The sequence below is a fragment of the Microcebus murinus genome, chromosome 4, assembly GCF_040939455.1.
Source record: "Microcebus murinus isolate Inina chromosome 4, M.murinus_Inina_mat1.0, whole genome shotgun sequence".
Taxonomy (NCBI): domain Eukaryota; kingdom Metazoa; phylum Chordata; class Mammalia; order Primates; family Cheirogaleidae; genus Microcebus; species Microcebus murinus.
Window position 1 is genome coordinate 97,951,822 of NC_134107.1, and position 15,318 is coordinate 97,967,139.

General features: G+C 51.5%; 1 protein-coding gene and 1 long non-coding RNA gene across 2 annotated transcripts in view; one reads left to right on the top strand and one right to left on the bottom strand.

The window, feature by feature from the left end:
• Positions 1–5,249, top strand: part of LOC142870645 (uncharacterized) — a 47,091-nt gene extending 41,842 nt beyond the window's left edge. Inside the window, exon 4 of the long non-coding RNA XR_012919003.1 lies at positions 5,015–5,249. This is a non-coding gene — a long non-coding RNA (uncharacterized LOC142870645). The remainder of the gene's footprint in view (positions 1–5,014) is intronic.
• A 4,739-nt stretch (positions 5,250–9,988) lies between these two features.
• On the bottom strand, positions 9,989–15,011 carry THY1 (Thy-1 cell surface antigen). Its single transcript, XM_012773530.3, has 4 exons — positions 14,946–15,011; positions 12,754–12,814; positions 11,950–12,285; positions 9,989–11,437 (listed from the first exon to the last, which is right to left on the bottom strand). Exons 2-4 carry the CDS (start codon positions 12,788–12,790, stop codon positions 11,325–11,327), a joined length of 486 nt encoding a protein of 161 aa, XP_012628984.1. The 5' UTR covers positions 12,791–12,814; positions 14,946–15,011; the 3' UTR covers positions 9,989–11,324.
• Between the last annotated feature and the right edge of the window lie 307 nt (positions 15,012–15,318).

Below are 15,318 nucleotides of genomic sequence, written 5' to 3' on the forward strand. Positions count from 1 at the left end.
GAAAGGCACAGATTCTGGGTCCATAATTTCTCAGCATAAAATTAGCTGGAGGCCGGGCACGGTGGCTCACGACTGTAATCCTAGCTCTCTGGGAGGCCGAGGCGGGCGGATTGCTCGAGGTCAGGAGTTCAAAACCAGCCTGAGCAAGAGCGAAACCCCATCTCTACTATAAATAGAAAGAAATTAATTGGCCAACTGATATATATATATATAAAATTAGCTGGGCATGGTGGCACATGCCTGTAGTCCCAGCTACTCGGGAGGCTGAGGCAGTAGGATCGCTTGAGCCCAGGAGTTTGAGGTTGCTCTGAGCTAGGCTGACGCCAAGGTACTCACTCTAGCCTGGACAACAAAGTGAGACTCTGTCTCAAAAAAAAAAAAAAAAAAAAAAAAAAAAATTAGCTGGAGTTCCAGACTGAGGAGTCCTAGATTCCTTAGATTCTGACAAACTCATAATACCTTGTCGTGCTAAAGGTTTACTTACCTGAGGCCTCCAACTGGAACCCAGTCCAGTTCCTGTCAAACACCCAGTTCCAACTCCGGGTCCCACTCTGGATTCCAGACCCAGTCTGGAAGCTAGTGCACTAGACTGGACCTCGTCCACTTCCTGTCAAAACACCAAGTTTGACTTCTGGATTCAATCAGAAATAAAATTACTCAGACTTGGAGACATAAGGATGCAAACTGTGGAGCTAGAAATCTGAGAGGGATTTGTCCAGGACTCCAGAATCATTGAAAAAGCAGTGAGCACAGTGGACGCAGTGGGTACCTTTTACCCGGTTCCTTGATGCACCTGGGGGTCCATCTCTGCCATTAGCCAGAGAAAACTCTCTGCTTTTAAGAGCTCATGTGATTAGATTATGCCTACCTGGACAATCTCCCTCTTTTAAGACCAACAACTATGCCATATAAGACAACACAATCATGGGAGTAAGAGCTCATCCTGTTGGCAGTTTCCAGGGATTAGGGAGTGTGGAATGTCAGAAGGCTATTTTTAGATTCTGCTATCACGCCCACTGTCTGATATGACTATTTTATATTATCTCATTTTTTTCCAACCTGCTGCAACTCCCCTCCATCTCCCTACCCTCTTGTTCAGCTGATGACCTTGCCCGCAATAGAGGGCGTGAAAAGCCCTGAAATTTTGAGTTCACAAACCTCCTACTTCCACGCGCATCTTCTTTGTCTGTATTTCTAGCTCTGGAGCTGTCCCTTCTTGCCTTCCCAAAGACTTTAATTCTTCACTTTCTTCTTGCTTTTCTTCGTCAGTCTTTCCCTATCTCCAGGCATCACCACCATCATCATACAACCATGCTCTAGTACTGCCCGTCTTAAACATAAATAAACTTTCTGGGACTCCACCTCCCACATCTGTCACAGCCACACTTCTGAGCAGGAAGGCTGCACTCTCCCATTCACACTCACTCACCCACTCCAGTCTGGCTTCTGTTACTACGACTCCATGAACTGCTCTCGTCAAAGTCACTATTCTGGTTATCTATCGCTGCATAGGAAACCACCCCAAATTTAGTGGCTTCAAACAACAATTTATTACTATGTCTCATGCTTCTGGGCTCAGATGGGAAGTTCTCACTTGGGGTCTTTTTCTCGTGAGGTTGCAGTCAGTAGTTGGGACTGGAGTCATCTAAAGCATGAGCTGAGCTAGACACTGAAGATGGCTCACTCACACGGTTGGCAGGTGATGGTGGCTGTTGGCCAGGAGATTAGCTGGTGCTGGTGACTGGAGTGCCTACACGTGGCCATTCTGTGTGGCTTGGGCTTCTTAGAATGGCAGCTGAGTTCCAAGAGGGAGTGTCCCAGGAGTGAGCATTCCAGGAGAATCAGGTGGAAGCTGTACGCTTCCAAGATCCAACTTTAGAAGTCATGCAGCATGACTTCTACCATCTACTGTTGACCCAGGGTCATGATAGATTCAACAGGAAGGGATGACACAGGGGCACAGTTTGCGTAGGGGGCCATCTTTGGAGGTTAGCTACCACAGTCACCAACAACTTGGTCTTCATCTTGACTTCTTTTTTTTTTTTTTTTTTTTTTTTGAGACAGAGTCTCGCTTTGTTGCCCAGGCTAGAGTGAGTGCCGTGGCGTCAGCCTAGCTCACAGCAACCTCAAACTCCTGGGCTCGAGCAATCCTTCTGCCTCAGCCTCCCTGGTAGCTGGGACTACAGGCATGTGCCACCATGCCCGGCTAATTTTTTTTATATATATATCAGTTGGCCAATTGATTTCTTTCTATTTATAGTAGAGACGGGGTCTCGCTCTTGCTCAGGCTGGTTTTGAACTCCTGACCTTGAGCAATCCGCCCGCCTCGGCCTCCCAAGAGCTAGGATTACAGGCGTGAGCCACAGCGCCCGGCCCATCTTGACTTCTTAATAGGAGTTGACCTAGTTGATCACTCTTTTTCAAAACTCTCCCTTCTCTGGGTCTACAAAACCCTGGCCTTCCTCTTTCCTCACTCACTGCTCTTTGATCTCCTTTTCTTCCCCACATAAACCTAAATATTGGACTGCCTGAGATTCTAGTTTGGCCCCAAAATTATAGAATTATTTCTCCATTATTTTCTCCCTGCATGATCTTACTTGTCTCATGGGTGATGTCTACCATCCAAATGCTGATTCCTGTCAAATTTGTATTTCTAACCTTGACTTCTTACCTGTGCTCAGGACTGGGATATCCAGCTGTTTTCTGTTACTTCCACTTGGATGTCTAATCGGCATCACAGATTTAATATAGTTGCTGCCCCACCCCAATACTTGCTTCCCCAGCCTTTTCTGCCTCAACAGATGGCATCATCATCCACTCATTGTTTAAGCAAAAACCCAAAGGTCATCCCAGATTCCTTTTCACTTCCCCTCAGCCCCTACCCCCCAACATCTAAACCACCACCAGTAAGCAAGTCCTCTCTGTTTTTTGCTTTTTTTTGTTGTTGGCCAGGCATGAATATATTTTTTGAATATATTTGATTTATATTGTTTAGCACACTAATACATTTATAGAGATAAAAAGTATTACTAGGTTTATAATGTAAAAGCAGTCTGTTACCCCATGCTAAATTCTTACTGCCCAAAGAAGCCATTCTTAACTATTTAAATATTTCTTCTGTTATTTACTTCTGTATTTTAAAATTTCTTTTATATATATGCATGTATATATATAGGTATTCCTTGATTTTTCATTGTTTAGTATTATCTGTTGATAATACCATGGAAAATGTGGTTTTAGCTCTCTTATATGTCCATATCCTCCATCACCAAATACATACACTTATCCTTTTCCCATCCTCCTATACAACTTTTGTTTTTTTGAGGCAGGGTCTTACTCTGTCACCTAGGCTGTAATGTAGCAGCATGATTATAGGAGGATCACAACTTCGAACTCCTGGGCTGAAGTGATCCTCCTGCCTCAACCTCCTGAGTAGCTGGGACTACAGGTGTGCACCACATACTCCCAGCTAACTTTTTAAATTTTTTGTAGAGATGGGGTCTCACTATGTTGCCTAGGGTGATTCTGAGCTCTTGGCCTCAAGTGATCCTCCCGCTTCAGCCTCCTAAATTGCTGGGATTATAGGCATGAGCCCGCACACCTGGCCTTCCTATATAACTTTATCATAATTTTTTTGTGAAAATCACTATTCAGTGTTGCTTTAGTCCAGTCAGGCTGCTACAACAAAATACCATAGACTGGGTGGCTTATAAACAACAGGGATTTATTTCTCACAATTCTAGAGGCTAGAATATCCAAGATCAAGGTGTTGGTCGTTTCAGTATATCATGAGGGCCCACTCTCTGGTTCAGAAACAGCGTCTTCTTGCTGAGTTCTCACTTGGTGGAAGGGGCAAGGGATCTCTGTGGGATCTCAGGCTCTATTCTCATTACCTGATCACCTCCTAAAGACCCCACCTCCAAATACCATCACTTTGTGGGGTAGGATTTCAACATATGAATTTGGGGGATACGAACATTCATACCATAGCAAGTATTTATATTAGTATGACTATATAAATATTATTCATAGCTAATCCATATAACATGTTGATTATAATTTTTTTTCCTCCTCCTAGAATTAATATTTGCCATGTTTTTTTTTTGGTTGTGTTGAGGATTAAAAACATTTTTTATTTTATTTTATTTTATTTATTTTTTGACTGACAGTCAGCTGTAAAAAACATTTTTTAAATTTTAAAATAAATTATAGAATTATAAGAAATTGAAAACATTATACAGAGGGATCCTGTCTGTACCCTTAAGGTACAGAGGTTAGAGGTCCAATGTATCTTTCACTCATTTCCTCTAGTGGTGACATTTTATGTAACTGTAGTACAATATCAAAACTGGGAAGTTCATATTGGTAAAATCCACAGACCTTATTCAGATGTTACCAGTCATCTGTTTTAACTCTAAATAGATCTTAAACTCACCACTTCTCTCTATTTTACCGCTACAACTTTTGTCCACGTTGCCATCATCTATTTTAGGACAAGTGCAATATCCTCCTGATTTCCTGCTTCTGTTGTTATTCTGGATCCTGTTCCCACAGAGCAGCAAGAGGGATCTTCTGAAAACATGATCAGATCACATCTTTGAAGCACGTCCCATTTGCCCTTGGAATAAAATTCATACTCTCCGCCATGCCCTGCAAGGCCCTTGTTGAATCTGGCTCTTGCCTACCTCTTCAGTGACATCCGAGACCACTCCTTGTGGACCCTTCCTGTTCCCCTGCCTGGTTGCGCTTCCTGCAGTTCTTCCAGCAGGTGAATTGTCTTACCTCTCAGGCCTCAGCTGAAAGGACACTCTCTCAGACTCTCCCCGAGAATCCTAACTAGGGCACCACCCATTATTTTTCTATCATATGTGTATGAATGATCCCAATCTACAATTATCTGATTTATTAATTGGTTTACATGGTTAATGTCCATGTCCTGTACTAGAATATAAATTTTATGGGGACAGGAACTTGTCTGTACCATTTACTGCTCTATTGTCATTACCCTGCACAGGGCCTGGCATGGAGTGTGCACTTAATAAATGCTGGAAGAAATATCGCCTGGGTCAGGGATGCTGTTGATGGACCCGTGTGCTCTGAGAGCTGTTACGCCAACCAGCAGTTGTGAGCCAACCTAGAGACTGAACCCTCAACGGCTTCTTCTCCCTTTCCCCAAGTTTTGCAGAATATAGAAGAAATAAAAATAAAATTTCTTTTTTTTTTAGTAATGCGCTTATAAAATAGTAAAACTTTTTGTGCTCTTATTTTCCCTCTGGGAAGCCTCTTAGCCCAGCAAAGAGACCCCACATATGTATTCCTATAGCACGAGTTGTGGTTTATATTCAGTGAAATCCACCTATTTGAAGTCAATAGTTTGATGAGTTGTTTTTTTTTTTGAGACAGAGTCTCGCTTTGTTGCCCATGCTAGAGTGAGTGCCGTGGTGTCAGCGTAGCTCACAGTAACCTCAAACTCCTGGGCTCGAGCAATCCTCCTGCCTCAGCCTCCCAAGTAGCTGGGACTACAGCTGGGTCCCAAGTAGCTGGTACTACAGCTGATACGCCATCATGCCCAGATAATGTTTTCTATATATATTAGTTGGCCAATTAATTTCTTTCTATTTATAGTAGAGACGGGGGTCTTGCTCTTGCTCAGGCTGTTTTCGAACTCCTGACCTCGAGCTATCCACCCGCTTTGGCCTCCCAGAGTGCTAGGATTATAGGCGTGAGCCACCGCGCCCGGCCTAGTTTGATGAGTTTTGACGAAGGTATGTATGTGCTCATGTAACCACCCCAGACAATTACTTTGTGCCTTGGCTTTTTCTGCTTCTTTAAAACTGTGGTAAAATACACATAACATAAATGTGTCATCTCAACTGTCTTGAAGTGTACAGTTCAGTGGTGTTATGTACACTCACACCATTGTGCTACCGTCACAGCCACCCAGCCACAGAACTGTTTTCATCTTGCAAAACTGAAATTCTGTACTCCTTACCAGCAGCCCCCAACCTTTTTGGCACTGATTTCATGGGAGACAATTTTTCCATGGATGTGGTGGGGTGGGGGAGGTGGAGCTCAGGCATGATGCAAACTATGGGGAGGGGAGCAGCTGTACTCACAGATGAATCTTGGCTTGCTCGCCCTCCCTGCTCACCTCCTGCTGTGCACCCCCTTCCTAAGTTTCATGGAAGGTGGGGAGGGGTTGGGGACCGCAGCATTAAGCAATAGCTCCCCATTTCCTCTCCCCATTGGTTGACCCTGGCAATCACTATTCTACTTCCTGTCTCTATGGATTTGACTTTTCTTTTTAAAAATTGTGGTTAAAAAGAATCGTAAAATTTGTCATCTTAACCATTTTTAAGTGTACAGTTCAGTAGTGTTAAGTAGCAGCTTTTTAAGAAGGTAGTTTTAGGTTTAGCTGTGAATGCAGAAAACCCCAAATAACAGTAGCTTAAATAAGGTGATCCCTGGCTGCCATGGCTGTTCCATCACCAAGGATGCAGGCTCTTATGCTTTGTCATTTGTAATGCAATGTCTGTCTCATAGTCCAAAATGACTGCACCAGTTCTGGCCATCAACTTCAGATTCTAGCCAGCATATGGGGAAAGGGGGAGAAAGGCTCACTTTCCCTCTTATAGAACACTTCCTAGAAATGACACATTATTTTGTGCTTTTATCCCAGTGAACAGAACTTAGCCACATAGGCTCATCTCACTGCAAGGGAACTGGGAAATGTAGTCTTTATTCTGGGCTATGTATTCTAATTCTAATCTGTGAGTTTCATTCTGAGAAAGAAGAGGAGAATGCATGTTGGGGATCCCCAGTGGTTTCTGAAATGGCTTCCCTGCCTCATATCACTGATCTCTGCATTGAAATCAATTCCTCCATTTACCAGACTGTGGGCTCCTGCAGCCAGGGGCTGTGCCATTTACATTTTGCAACTTAGCACAGAGCCAGGTGTATTTAGATGCTTAATGTTTGTTGTACAAATAAACAATTTTAGCCCAGCCAGCCTTTTTAAGAACTGTTTTAGTGAAGCCCTGAAGGGGTAGAGACTAGAGTCGTCTAGTCCAGGTTCCCACCAAACTCACTGCTTCACCGCAAACCCAGCAGGTGGCCTCCAACTGGCCACACCTACTGCCAGGCCCTCACCACTGGCACAGCTGGGCAGCTCCAGCTATCAGGGCCCCTTCCTGGTGCCGGGGCCCACACGGCTTCCATGGACCTCTCCTGTTGGTCCTGCACCGCCCTCCACGTGATGTGTGCACTGCCACGGCGCCCCCCGCCCCTGAACCTCCCCTGTACCAGGCAAAGAAGCCTCCAAGAGTCTGCACAGGACATGTTTCCTCCTGAGGAGTGGGGGACATTCTGGACTCGAGAGTGTCCTGAGGCTGAGCCCCCAGGCAGGAAGGCTGTCCCACCTTTGTCCTGAAGCCCTTCCAGATTGAGCAGAGGAGAGCTGGTGTCCTCACGTCTTGCCGGGACTCTCTGAAGGACTCCGGCTTCAACATGTTCTCGCCAGTAAATGAGGAAGCAGTTGACTCTTGCCGTGGGATTTGTTTCTTGTGCGTGTGAATACAGACACGCCCTCACAGCACAAAAGCTGCCGCTTGGGGCGGGGGGCGTGATGCGAGGAGGCGGATGCTGTGTGTCACAGGTCCCCGACACTGTATGCATGTCTTGGTTGGCCAGTTCAAGTCCCCACACCTCCCCATGGAGACCCCCTTGTGCTTCCCCAGGGATGCCCTGGGTGTCAGAGATGCAGATAACATCTGTCGTCTGTCTGTCGCAGTGGACAATCTGATCCAGAAACAGGGGACAGGGCAGGGAGAGAGAGGTGTCTGTTCTTGAGCAAGAAGAATGCGCGCCTTAGATGGCTGAGGGTGACCCAGGAGAGGGGTGAGGACTGGCAAGGGGGTGGATGGGGTAAGATCTGGGGAGTGGACAGGGACCGGGGCTGGCTCAGCCCTCTGCCACTAGGCACATCACGACAGACATTGCACAGTCTCTGCTAGACCTGCCAGCTCGACCCGAGGGGCTGCTGGCTGCCGCTGCCTGCTGCTGAAAGCCTGTAGCACCCCCAGCCCACAGCATGGCCTTTTTGGGTGATTTATGTTGTGAGGCCTGATGGCCTGTCCCCCTCTTCTCCTTTCCTGAAGTCTGTGGTCCTCTGGTGGCCTCTGTGGCTTCTTAAGCTAACCCTCCCCACGCTGGGCCTTATGGCTGCAGAAGACAACACCTCTCCAGCACCCTTCTAAGACTGTGGCTGCTAAACTCTTCAGGGGAACAGTGCCAGGGTGTGACAAAGACCCCACGGGAGGTGTCACACAAGGGCCAGGGCCTCACACTGTCCTCTCAGTTGAGGCTTCACACATGGCCTCCCAGTTCCTTCCAGAAAGACCTCCAAGTTTTAACTGGATGTCAATGGAAAAAAAGCCAAAGTCTGTAAAATAATTTTCAAACTCCTGACCTTGAGCCATCCTCCTGCCTCAGCCTCCCAGAGTGCTAGGATTACAGGCGTGAGCCACCGGGCCCGGCCTCTGTAAAATAATTTTAAAGAGATTTATTCTGAGCCAAATTTGAGGATCATGACCCAGAGCCACGCTCAAGAAGCCTTGAGCAGTGGACTCATGTGGCTGGGTTACAGTTTGGTTTTATACATTTCAGGGAGACAGGGGTTATAGGTAAAGTCATAAATCAATACGTGGGAGGCATACATTGGTTTGGCCCCAAAAGGTCGGGTATCTCGAAGGAGGGGGGCTTATAGGTGGGTTTAAAGATTTTTGGCTTGTAATCAGTTAAAGACTTGAAGCTTTGTCTAAAGGCTTGGAATGTTTTAAGGTAAGGAGTTGTTATCAGAGATAAGCCATCAGACATAGATTTGTCGTGTAAACTGAGGACCTGTAGGTTTGTCTTGTATACCCTGTTAATGGGTTACAAAGGATGTTTTTAAGAAGGGTGAGGGGCATGATAAGGCATGTCTGACTTTTTTCCTCCTGGCAGGCAGTTTAGTTTTAGGATATTCCTTTGGCCACGAGGGGGTCCATTTAGTCAGCCGATGGTGGTGGGGGGTGAGCCTTAAAATTTTATTTTAGTTCACATGGACTCCCCGGAGAATGGGACTCCCCGGACTTCCCTGGCATTTGATTTCCCTTCCCCCACAACGGCTCTTCTCGCCAAGACTCCTCTCCTTGGCACGGGCTTGCAGCGCAAGCAGGGCTGAGCAAGAAGGGGCCCGTCTCTCCCTCTGGAGAGCTCTGTGCGGGCTGCACTGTGCCCAACGGCCGTCAGCCTCGCAGTCTGGGCCACGGGCAGCTTCTCCTGCCCTCGCTGGGCACGGTAGCCACAGGGGCTGCTGGCAAGGCAGCGGGGTCGCCGGGAGGCAGCAGGAGAGTGGGAGCCGGTGGCATAAATTTAGATCTGGGGCCTTTAAGAAAAATGCTCAGAAGAATCATCCCACCCGGCACTAAATACCAAATGAGTCAGCCTCTGGACGGTCATCACCCTTCTCCCCCAGATTCCCTGGCGAGGCAGAGGAGGCTGGCTCGGGCTGCCTCGCTAACTGGCAGCAGCTGAAACCCACAGCTTCCCTGTGACCCTGTTCCAGCCTCCACTCCCAGGGTGACCCCCGACGTGTGTTCACATTTTACCTTTAGGGGGAGGAGCCAGGGAAGGGGCTCAGGGTTCCCTCCCTACTCCCGAGGGGACAGAATCTGTCCTCAGTTCTTTCTTTGGCTGATGCTTTTGGACTTAAGAAATAATGTCCTGGTGACATGGACATCTCCCACCGAACCTTCCTCCTGCTCCTGTCCTCTCAAAAGCAGGTGTGACTTGAGGGGGCATTTCTGAACAACCAGAGCTGATAAGAAAAAGCAGAGCGCGCACCTCAGCGCTTGGTCACAAAGACACGTGCGCGTTCCAGAGCCAGGGCCAGGTGGCGCGCCCGACGTGCTGGCAGGTGAGTCTGTCATTCCAGCGAGGTGAGTCAGCAGACATGGAATATTCATTTATTTGGGCAAATGTGTCACATCAGGCTCATTCTGAAAAGAAGGCCAGCATGCAGTGGTTTGCCCCTGGGGGTAGGGTGGCCACAAGCAGGAGGGCAGGAGGAGGCAGGGAAGAGGGGAGGTGGTGCCCCCCAGCATCAGGGCGGCGTGTTGGACCTCCCGTCCATGGAAATACCTGGCTAAGCCTGGGGACTGCCAGGGGAGTGAAGCAGGGATGGACACGAGGACAGATTCCAGAGGCTTTGGTTTTATTGTGTAGTTTTCTTTTTCCTCAATAAGATGCCATAAGCTGTGGTGGCACTACACAAGGTCACAGGACAGGCAGAGTTGCCGGGCAGGGAGCGGGGGTTGGGAAAAGCCATCTTCCCAGGAGTGTCCCGCTCCCGGGTCTCTCGCTGCAGCCTGCCTCAGGCGCCCCAGAGGTCCCTGAGAAGGCAGGCCTGTGGGCCAGGGGGCTGCCGAGGGGCTCAGACACCAGCCAGCAGGGGCCAAACTCCCTGTGGCTCTCGGACTCTATCCTACCTGACTTCTGGAAGCTCCTGGGGGCCTGGGACAGCCTGGGAGGGGCTTGGCCGCCTCTGCAGCCCTCTCACTGCTGGTGGGGGCAGGAAGGCTAACACTTTCAGCTTCCTTAGGAAGGGAGGAGTGAGGGGCCCTCACCCCCCAGCCTCTTCTCCAACCCCCCATTAGTGCAGCTCCCTTGGCAGAATGCGGATCTTCACTGGGGTGTGCCCCTGGCCCAGGGTCCCCAGGGGGCTCCCGCAGTGGTAAGACAGGGCTTTTTCTGCTGTGGCTGAGGATGCCCCTGCAGATGCATGGTGGTGTTCTCACGCCTGTGGTCTTCTGGTGCCAGCCCTGCCTGCCGAGTGGGGCACTAGGCTTGACACACCCCACACCCTCCCCATGCACATCAGGCTTCTGGTCCCAGTGGGCAAGGATGAGCCCCCACTGGCTGGTACCCCTGCAGCCCACTACCCCTCACACGCTTTCAAGCTCCATCAGGTCCCCAACTCTGGCTTCCCTTTTCACGAACTCCCAAAGGAAAGGAAGGAGAAACCCTAAATAAACCAGACGGAAGCAGCTCTGGAACAAAGAGTACAAAAGGACAGCCAGAGGTGTGCAGGGAGGGTGAGGTGGCAGTGGCGGGGGGCCGGGGTGGGGGAGTAGATCATGGCATGCAGCACTGGGGCTCCTGATAAGGAGTGGGGTCCCCATTTCTCCCCGAGGTGAGTGAGGGATGGGGGTAGTCAGCTGACTCAGAGAAGTCAGATCTCTGCACTGGGACTCATGGCTTCCTGTATCCCCCATGGGCCCCAGCAGTCACAGGGAAATGAAGTCCGTGGCCTGGAGGAGGGACAGGGACATCAGGAGCAGCAGCAGCCACGAGGTGTTCTGGGCCAGCAGGCTTATGCCCTCACACTTGACCAGTTTGTCTGTGGAGAGAGAATGGGGTGGGGGACAAGGCGGGGATGAAGGGGGACCAGGACTCAGACAGGCCCAGACCCAGAGCAAGGGCGTGCTCCCCTTGGGGTGTCTTAGTTGGAACCAGGACCAGCCTGGTCTTCCCCATTCGCAGATTACCGACCCCTTGAACACACATCATCCTATGAAAAGCTCACTGAACATCATCGCGAGAACACTGTGGGTGAGGGGGGTGCTGGCATCCCTGTTTTCCAGGTGGGGAGAAGGAGGACTGAGGAGGCCCAGTGACTTGCGGCAGTCACGGTGGGAGCATCTGCTACGCCACCCTGCCAGGCGACTGGCGCTGAGCCCCTGCCCCATTCACACTGAAGGCAGTGGTTCCCAGGGGTACCGGGGAGCAGGTGGGAGATGGCGAGGGGCTTATGGGGCCACTCTCCTCTCTGGCCCAGCCAAGTGAGCTGCCTGTCACCCTCCCCAGGCTGGGTGTCCCAGCACACGTGGCCTTGTTGGGGGCTTGCCTCACCTCTGAGCACAGAGACGTTTTGGGAGGAGACGGAGGAAGGCTGGCCAGAGAGGCGGAGTTCACATGTGTAGGTCCCCTCGTCCTTAGTGGTGAAGGCAGATAAGAAGAGGACCTTGAGGTTGTGCTTGCTGGTTAAGTTGGTTCGGGAGCGGTATGTGTGCTCAGGCACCCCCACAGTGCCATAGAGCACGTGCTTCTTTGTCTCACGGGTCAGGCTGAACTCGTACTGGATGGGCAAGGTGGTGGTGTTCTCATAGCGGCAGTCCAGACGGAGGCTCTGGTCTGCCAGGCAGGCCGTTAGGCTGGTCACCTTCTGCCCTCGGGACACCTGCAAGACTGGCACCAGCAGTGCCCCTTCCGAGTTGGAGGAGGTCTACAGAGCAGGGGGCCTCCCCCACCCACACACAGTAGAGATGGGCTGGTAAGGACACAGGGGTCAGCTGTCTGAGTGCCTTTTCCTGTCCCTGGGATCCTAGAGGGCCAGTCTAGCACCCCTGCAGACTCCAGCCTCCCTCCCTAGTGTGCTGGAGCCCTGGGCCCTGCCAGTGTGTTTCGAGGGCAGGAGATCTTAGGGAGCTGACGCAGGTGTCTGCTTCCCATTTGGAGAGTTCAATTCAGCAGTGTGGGGCAGGGCTCAGCGAATTGTGTTTCCAGAAACCACCTTGGGCCATCAGATCCGCTAGGTGGATATGCTGACTTTGGGATGAAAAAGACCCCCCTTTCCCTCAGTCACCTTTACTTTTCTGAGGTCATGAGGAAGGAAGCCAGGGTGCCCGGATCCCAGTCCCGCCCCTTGCCTAGTACCTGTCAGCAGGAGAGCGATGCCAATGGCTGGGTGCATGGTGCCAACAGCTCAGTCCTGGACCTGGGGTGGGAATAGGATGGAAACCAGCTAAGAGACAGCACAGGTGTCCCCACACTTACTTCCAGGGCTGGGAGCCTCGGGAACGTGCCACATGGCCATGATGGACATCTCAGCCTCTCTCTATCCCCCCTCTCCTCCCCACTTCTCACGGAACTGGACATTGCCACTGGTTTTTCCTGTCGGGGAGAGCAAGGGAGGAGGAAGAACACGCCCTGTAGTGGTGAGTTTCTGTGCTTAGCTGTGAAGCACTTACTAGCTAGGTGACTTAAGTGACTTTATCTTTACCACTCTTTCTCCTCTGCTTAGGAATGTAAGACCCATGAGGGCAGGAACTTCTTGTCTTAAAAAAAATTTTTTTTTAATTGTGGTAAAATATAAATAACATAACATTTACTATCTTAACCATTAATAAACTCAGTATGGTCAGCAGTGTAAAGTACGTTCACATTGCTGTGCAACCAATCTCTAGAACTCTTTTTATCTTTCAAAACAAAAACTTTATGCCATTAAACAAAAACTCCCCATCCAGGGGCTTCCTATTTCGTGTTCAGAAGAAAATCCCCAATGCCCAGAACAGTCCCTGGCATAGAAAATATGCTCAGAAGTATTGTGAATGAATGGGTCTTTCTGAACCTTACACACCCACAGGGCTACGATGGAGATTAAGAGAAACAACAAACCTCTGGCACTGGCTGCTGCACAGTCAGTGATCCACAAATGTGAACGGCTAGGGATGGTGGGTAAGGATGCTCTCAGGCGTCTATTTGGCATAAGCTAAGGGTGTGCCTGGATGTGTGAGAGGGAAGTGACAGTGCTCTCCGATTGCATGTGAGCCAAGGATGCTTCCAAATGTCATCTCTCTGGAGTTCCTGGGGCTGCAGTTTTCCAGTCCATTTCCAATAGCCTCCCTGCCTAGGCTCTCTGCCTTGTCTTTCTTTGTAGCTTGGGCTGGACCAACACCCTGGCGCGAGGTGACGGAGCAGGCAGTCTAGCCTGTCAGCAGCAGTGCTCGCCTGACACAGGCCACAGGGGCGGCCTGCGCCTGCCAGTGCGCGCAGGGCCCTGCTTCGGTGGCGCGCGCCCGGGGGGCGCAGCGCGCACCACTGGCCAAGTTCAGGGTCCCTGGCGCTCAGCCACTGGGCAGTTGAGGCTAAGGTCCCACGGCTGCGGCCGCTATAAATGACCTGTCGGTCCCGGGGCAGAGCTGCCACCGCGAACCAGATCCTGCGGCGCTGTTGCGGAGGAAAGGGGGTTCGTGTCTGGCTTTCCGTTCGAGGACACGGGCCTACGGAGGAGAAGTGTAGGATTGGGATCTAGGAGGGGAAGGGAGAGCGGTGGCCACAGCAAGAAAGGGAGGAGATAGGTCTGAGGCTGGAGAGGGTAGCAGAGCCAAACGGGGGGCGGGGGTAGAAAGCAGTTGGGAAGCTGTAGTCTGCATTCATTACTCTTCCTTGTGTCCTCACGGCCCAGACCCAGAGAAGCTCTGCCCTCCCACCCCCACCCCCACCCCCGCTCCAGCTCCGCCCGGCAGGCCCCACCCTTACCATTTCCATATTCCAATCCTCCCCTTTCCCTATGGAGGCCCCCTTCCCCCTCGCATATCCTTTTCCAGTTCTCCCCTCCCCCGCCTGCCCGCCTTCCACCCAGCCCCCGCCCGTGGCACTGCGGTTTCCTTTTCCTTCCGTGCCCCGCACCCAGCCCGCCGTGAGGTCACCGGGCAGAGGTCCCTCCAGCTCTCCATCCTCCGTCATCTCCCTCATCATCACCTGCAGCCCTCACCCCCAACCTTTGCAAGCTGGGTTCGGGGGCGTCTGGATGGAGATCAGAACCGAAGGCTGACTTTGGCGCCCTTCCTCCCGGTCCTCCTCCAGGGAGGCAGCCTCAGACAAGCGTGCGCCAGCGGGCGAAAGCCCGGGAGCCCCTTTCCCCGAAGGCTAGGTGCGGCGGCCCCTGCCCAGCAGTAGGGTCCCACCCCCGCCCCTGCCTGCGAGGCGGGCCCCTCCCCAAGCGCTGCGCCGCTCCTTCCCAGGGCGCCCCAGACGGTTTCCCAAAGCCCCGGGTTGGGAGGGCTTGCAGCGGTGCCTGGTGGCTATCCTTGCATCCGGGGTCCCGCCCTGGCTCCAGCTCCCACCTGGACTCGGGTCCTCTGCTGCTGCTGCCTCCTCCCGACGCGCGGCCGCCTCCAGTTGCTGCACCCTGCTCGCTGCCTGCAGTTTTCACCAGGGGTGGAGGAGAGGGGAGCGGGAGGGCTGGGGGCTCAGCCAATCACAGGCGGAGCGGGGAGAGAGGATGGAGGGCGGAGGGAGGAGAGGCGGTTCCGCGTTGGTGCGGGAGGGTGGGGGGTTGTCGCAGCAGGGGGACCTCACCCTGAGGCTGGGAGCCCTGGCCTGGGACTGGAGGCTTCGGGAGGATTCGAAAGCCTGGAGGTCAGGGTGGGGCAGCCCAAAGAACATTAGCTACGTCCCCAGCCCCGAAATGCTTGCTCCCCTTTTATGGCCGTGACC

Bases quoted from the DNA above. Each gene is read 5' to 3' on its own strand.
- THY1 (XM_012773530.3), bottom strand. From the start codon at position 12,790: ATGCACCCAGCCATTGGCATCGCTCTCCTGCTGACAG. The intron at 12,286-12,753 runs GTACTAGGCAAG...TGCTGGTGCCAG, and splicing joins CATCGCTCTCCTGCTGACAG to TCTTGCAGGTGTCCCGAGGG. The intron at 11,438-11,949 runs GTGAGGCAAGCC...CTCTCTCCACAG, and splicing joins AAACGTCTCTGTGCTCAGAG to ACAAACTGGTCAAGTGTGAG.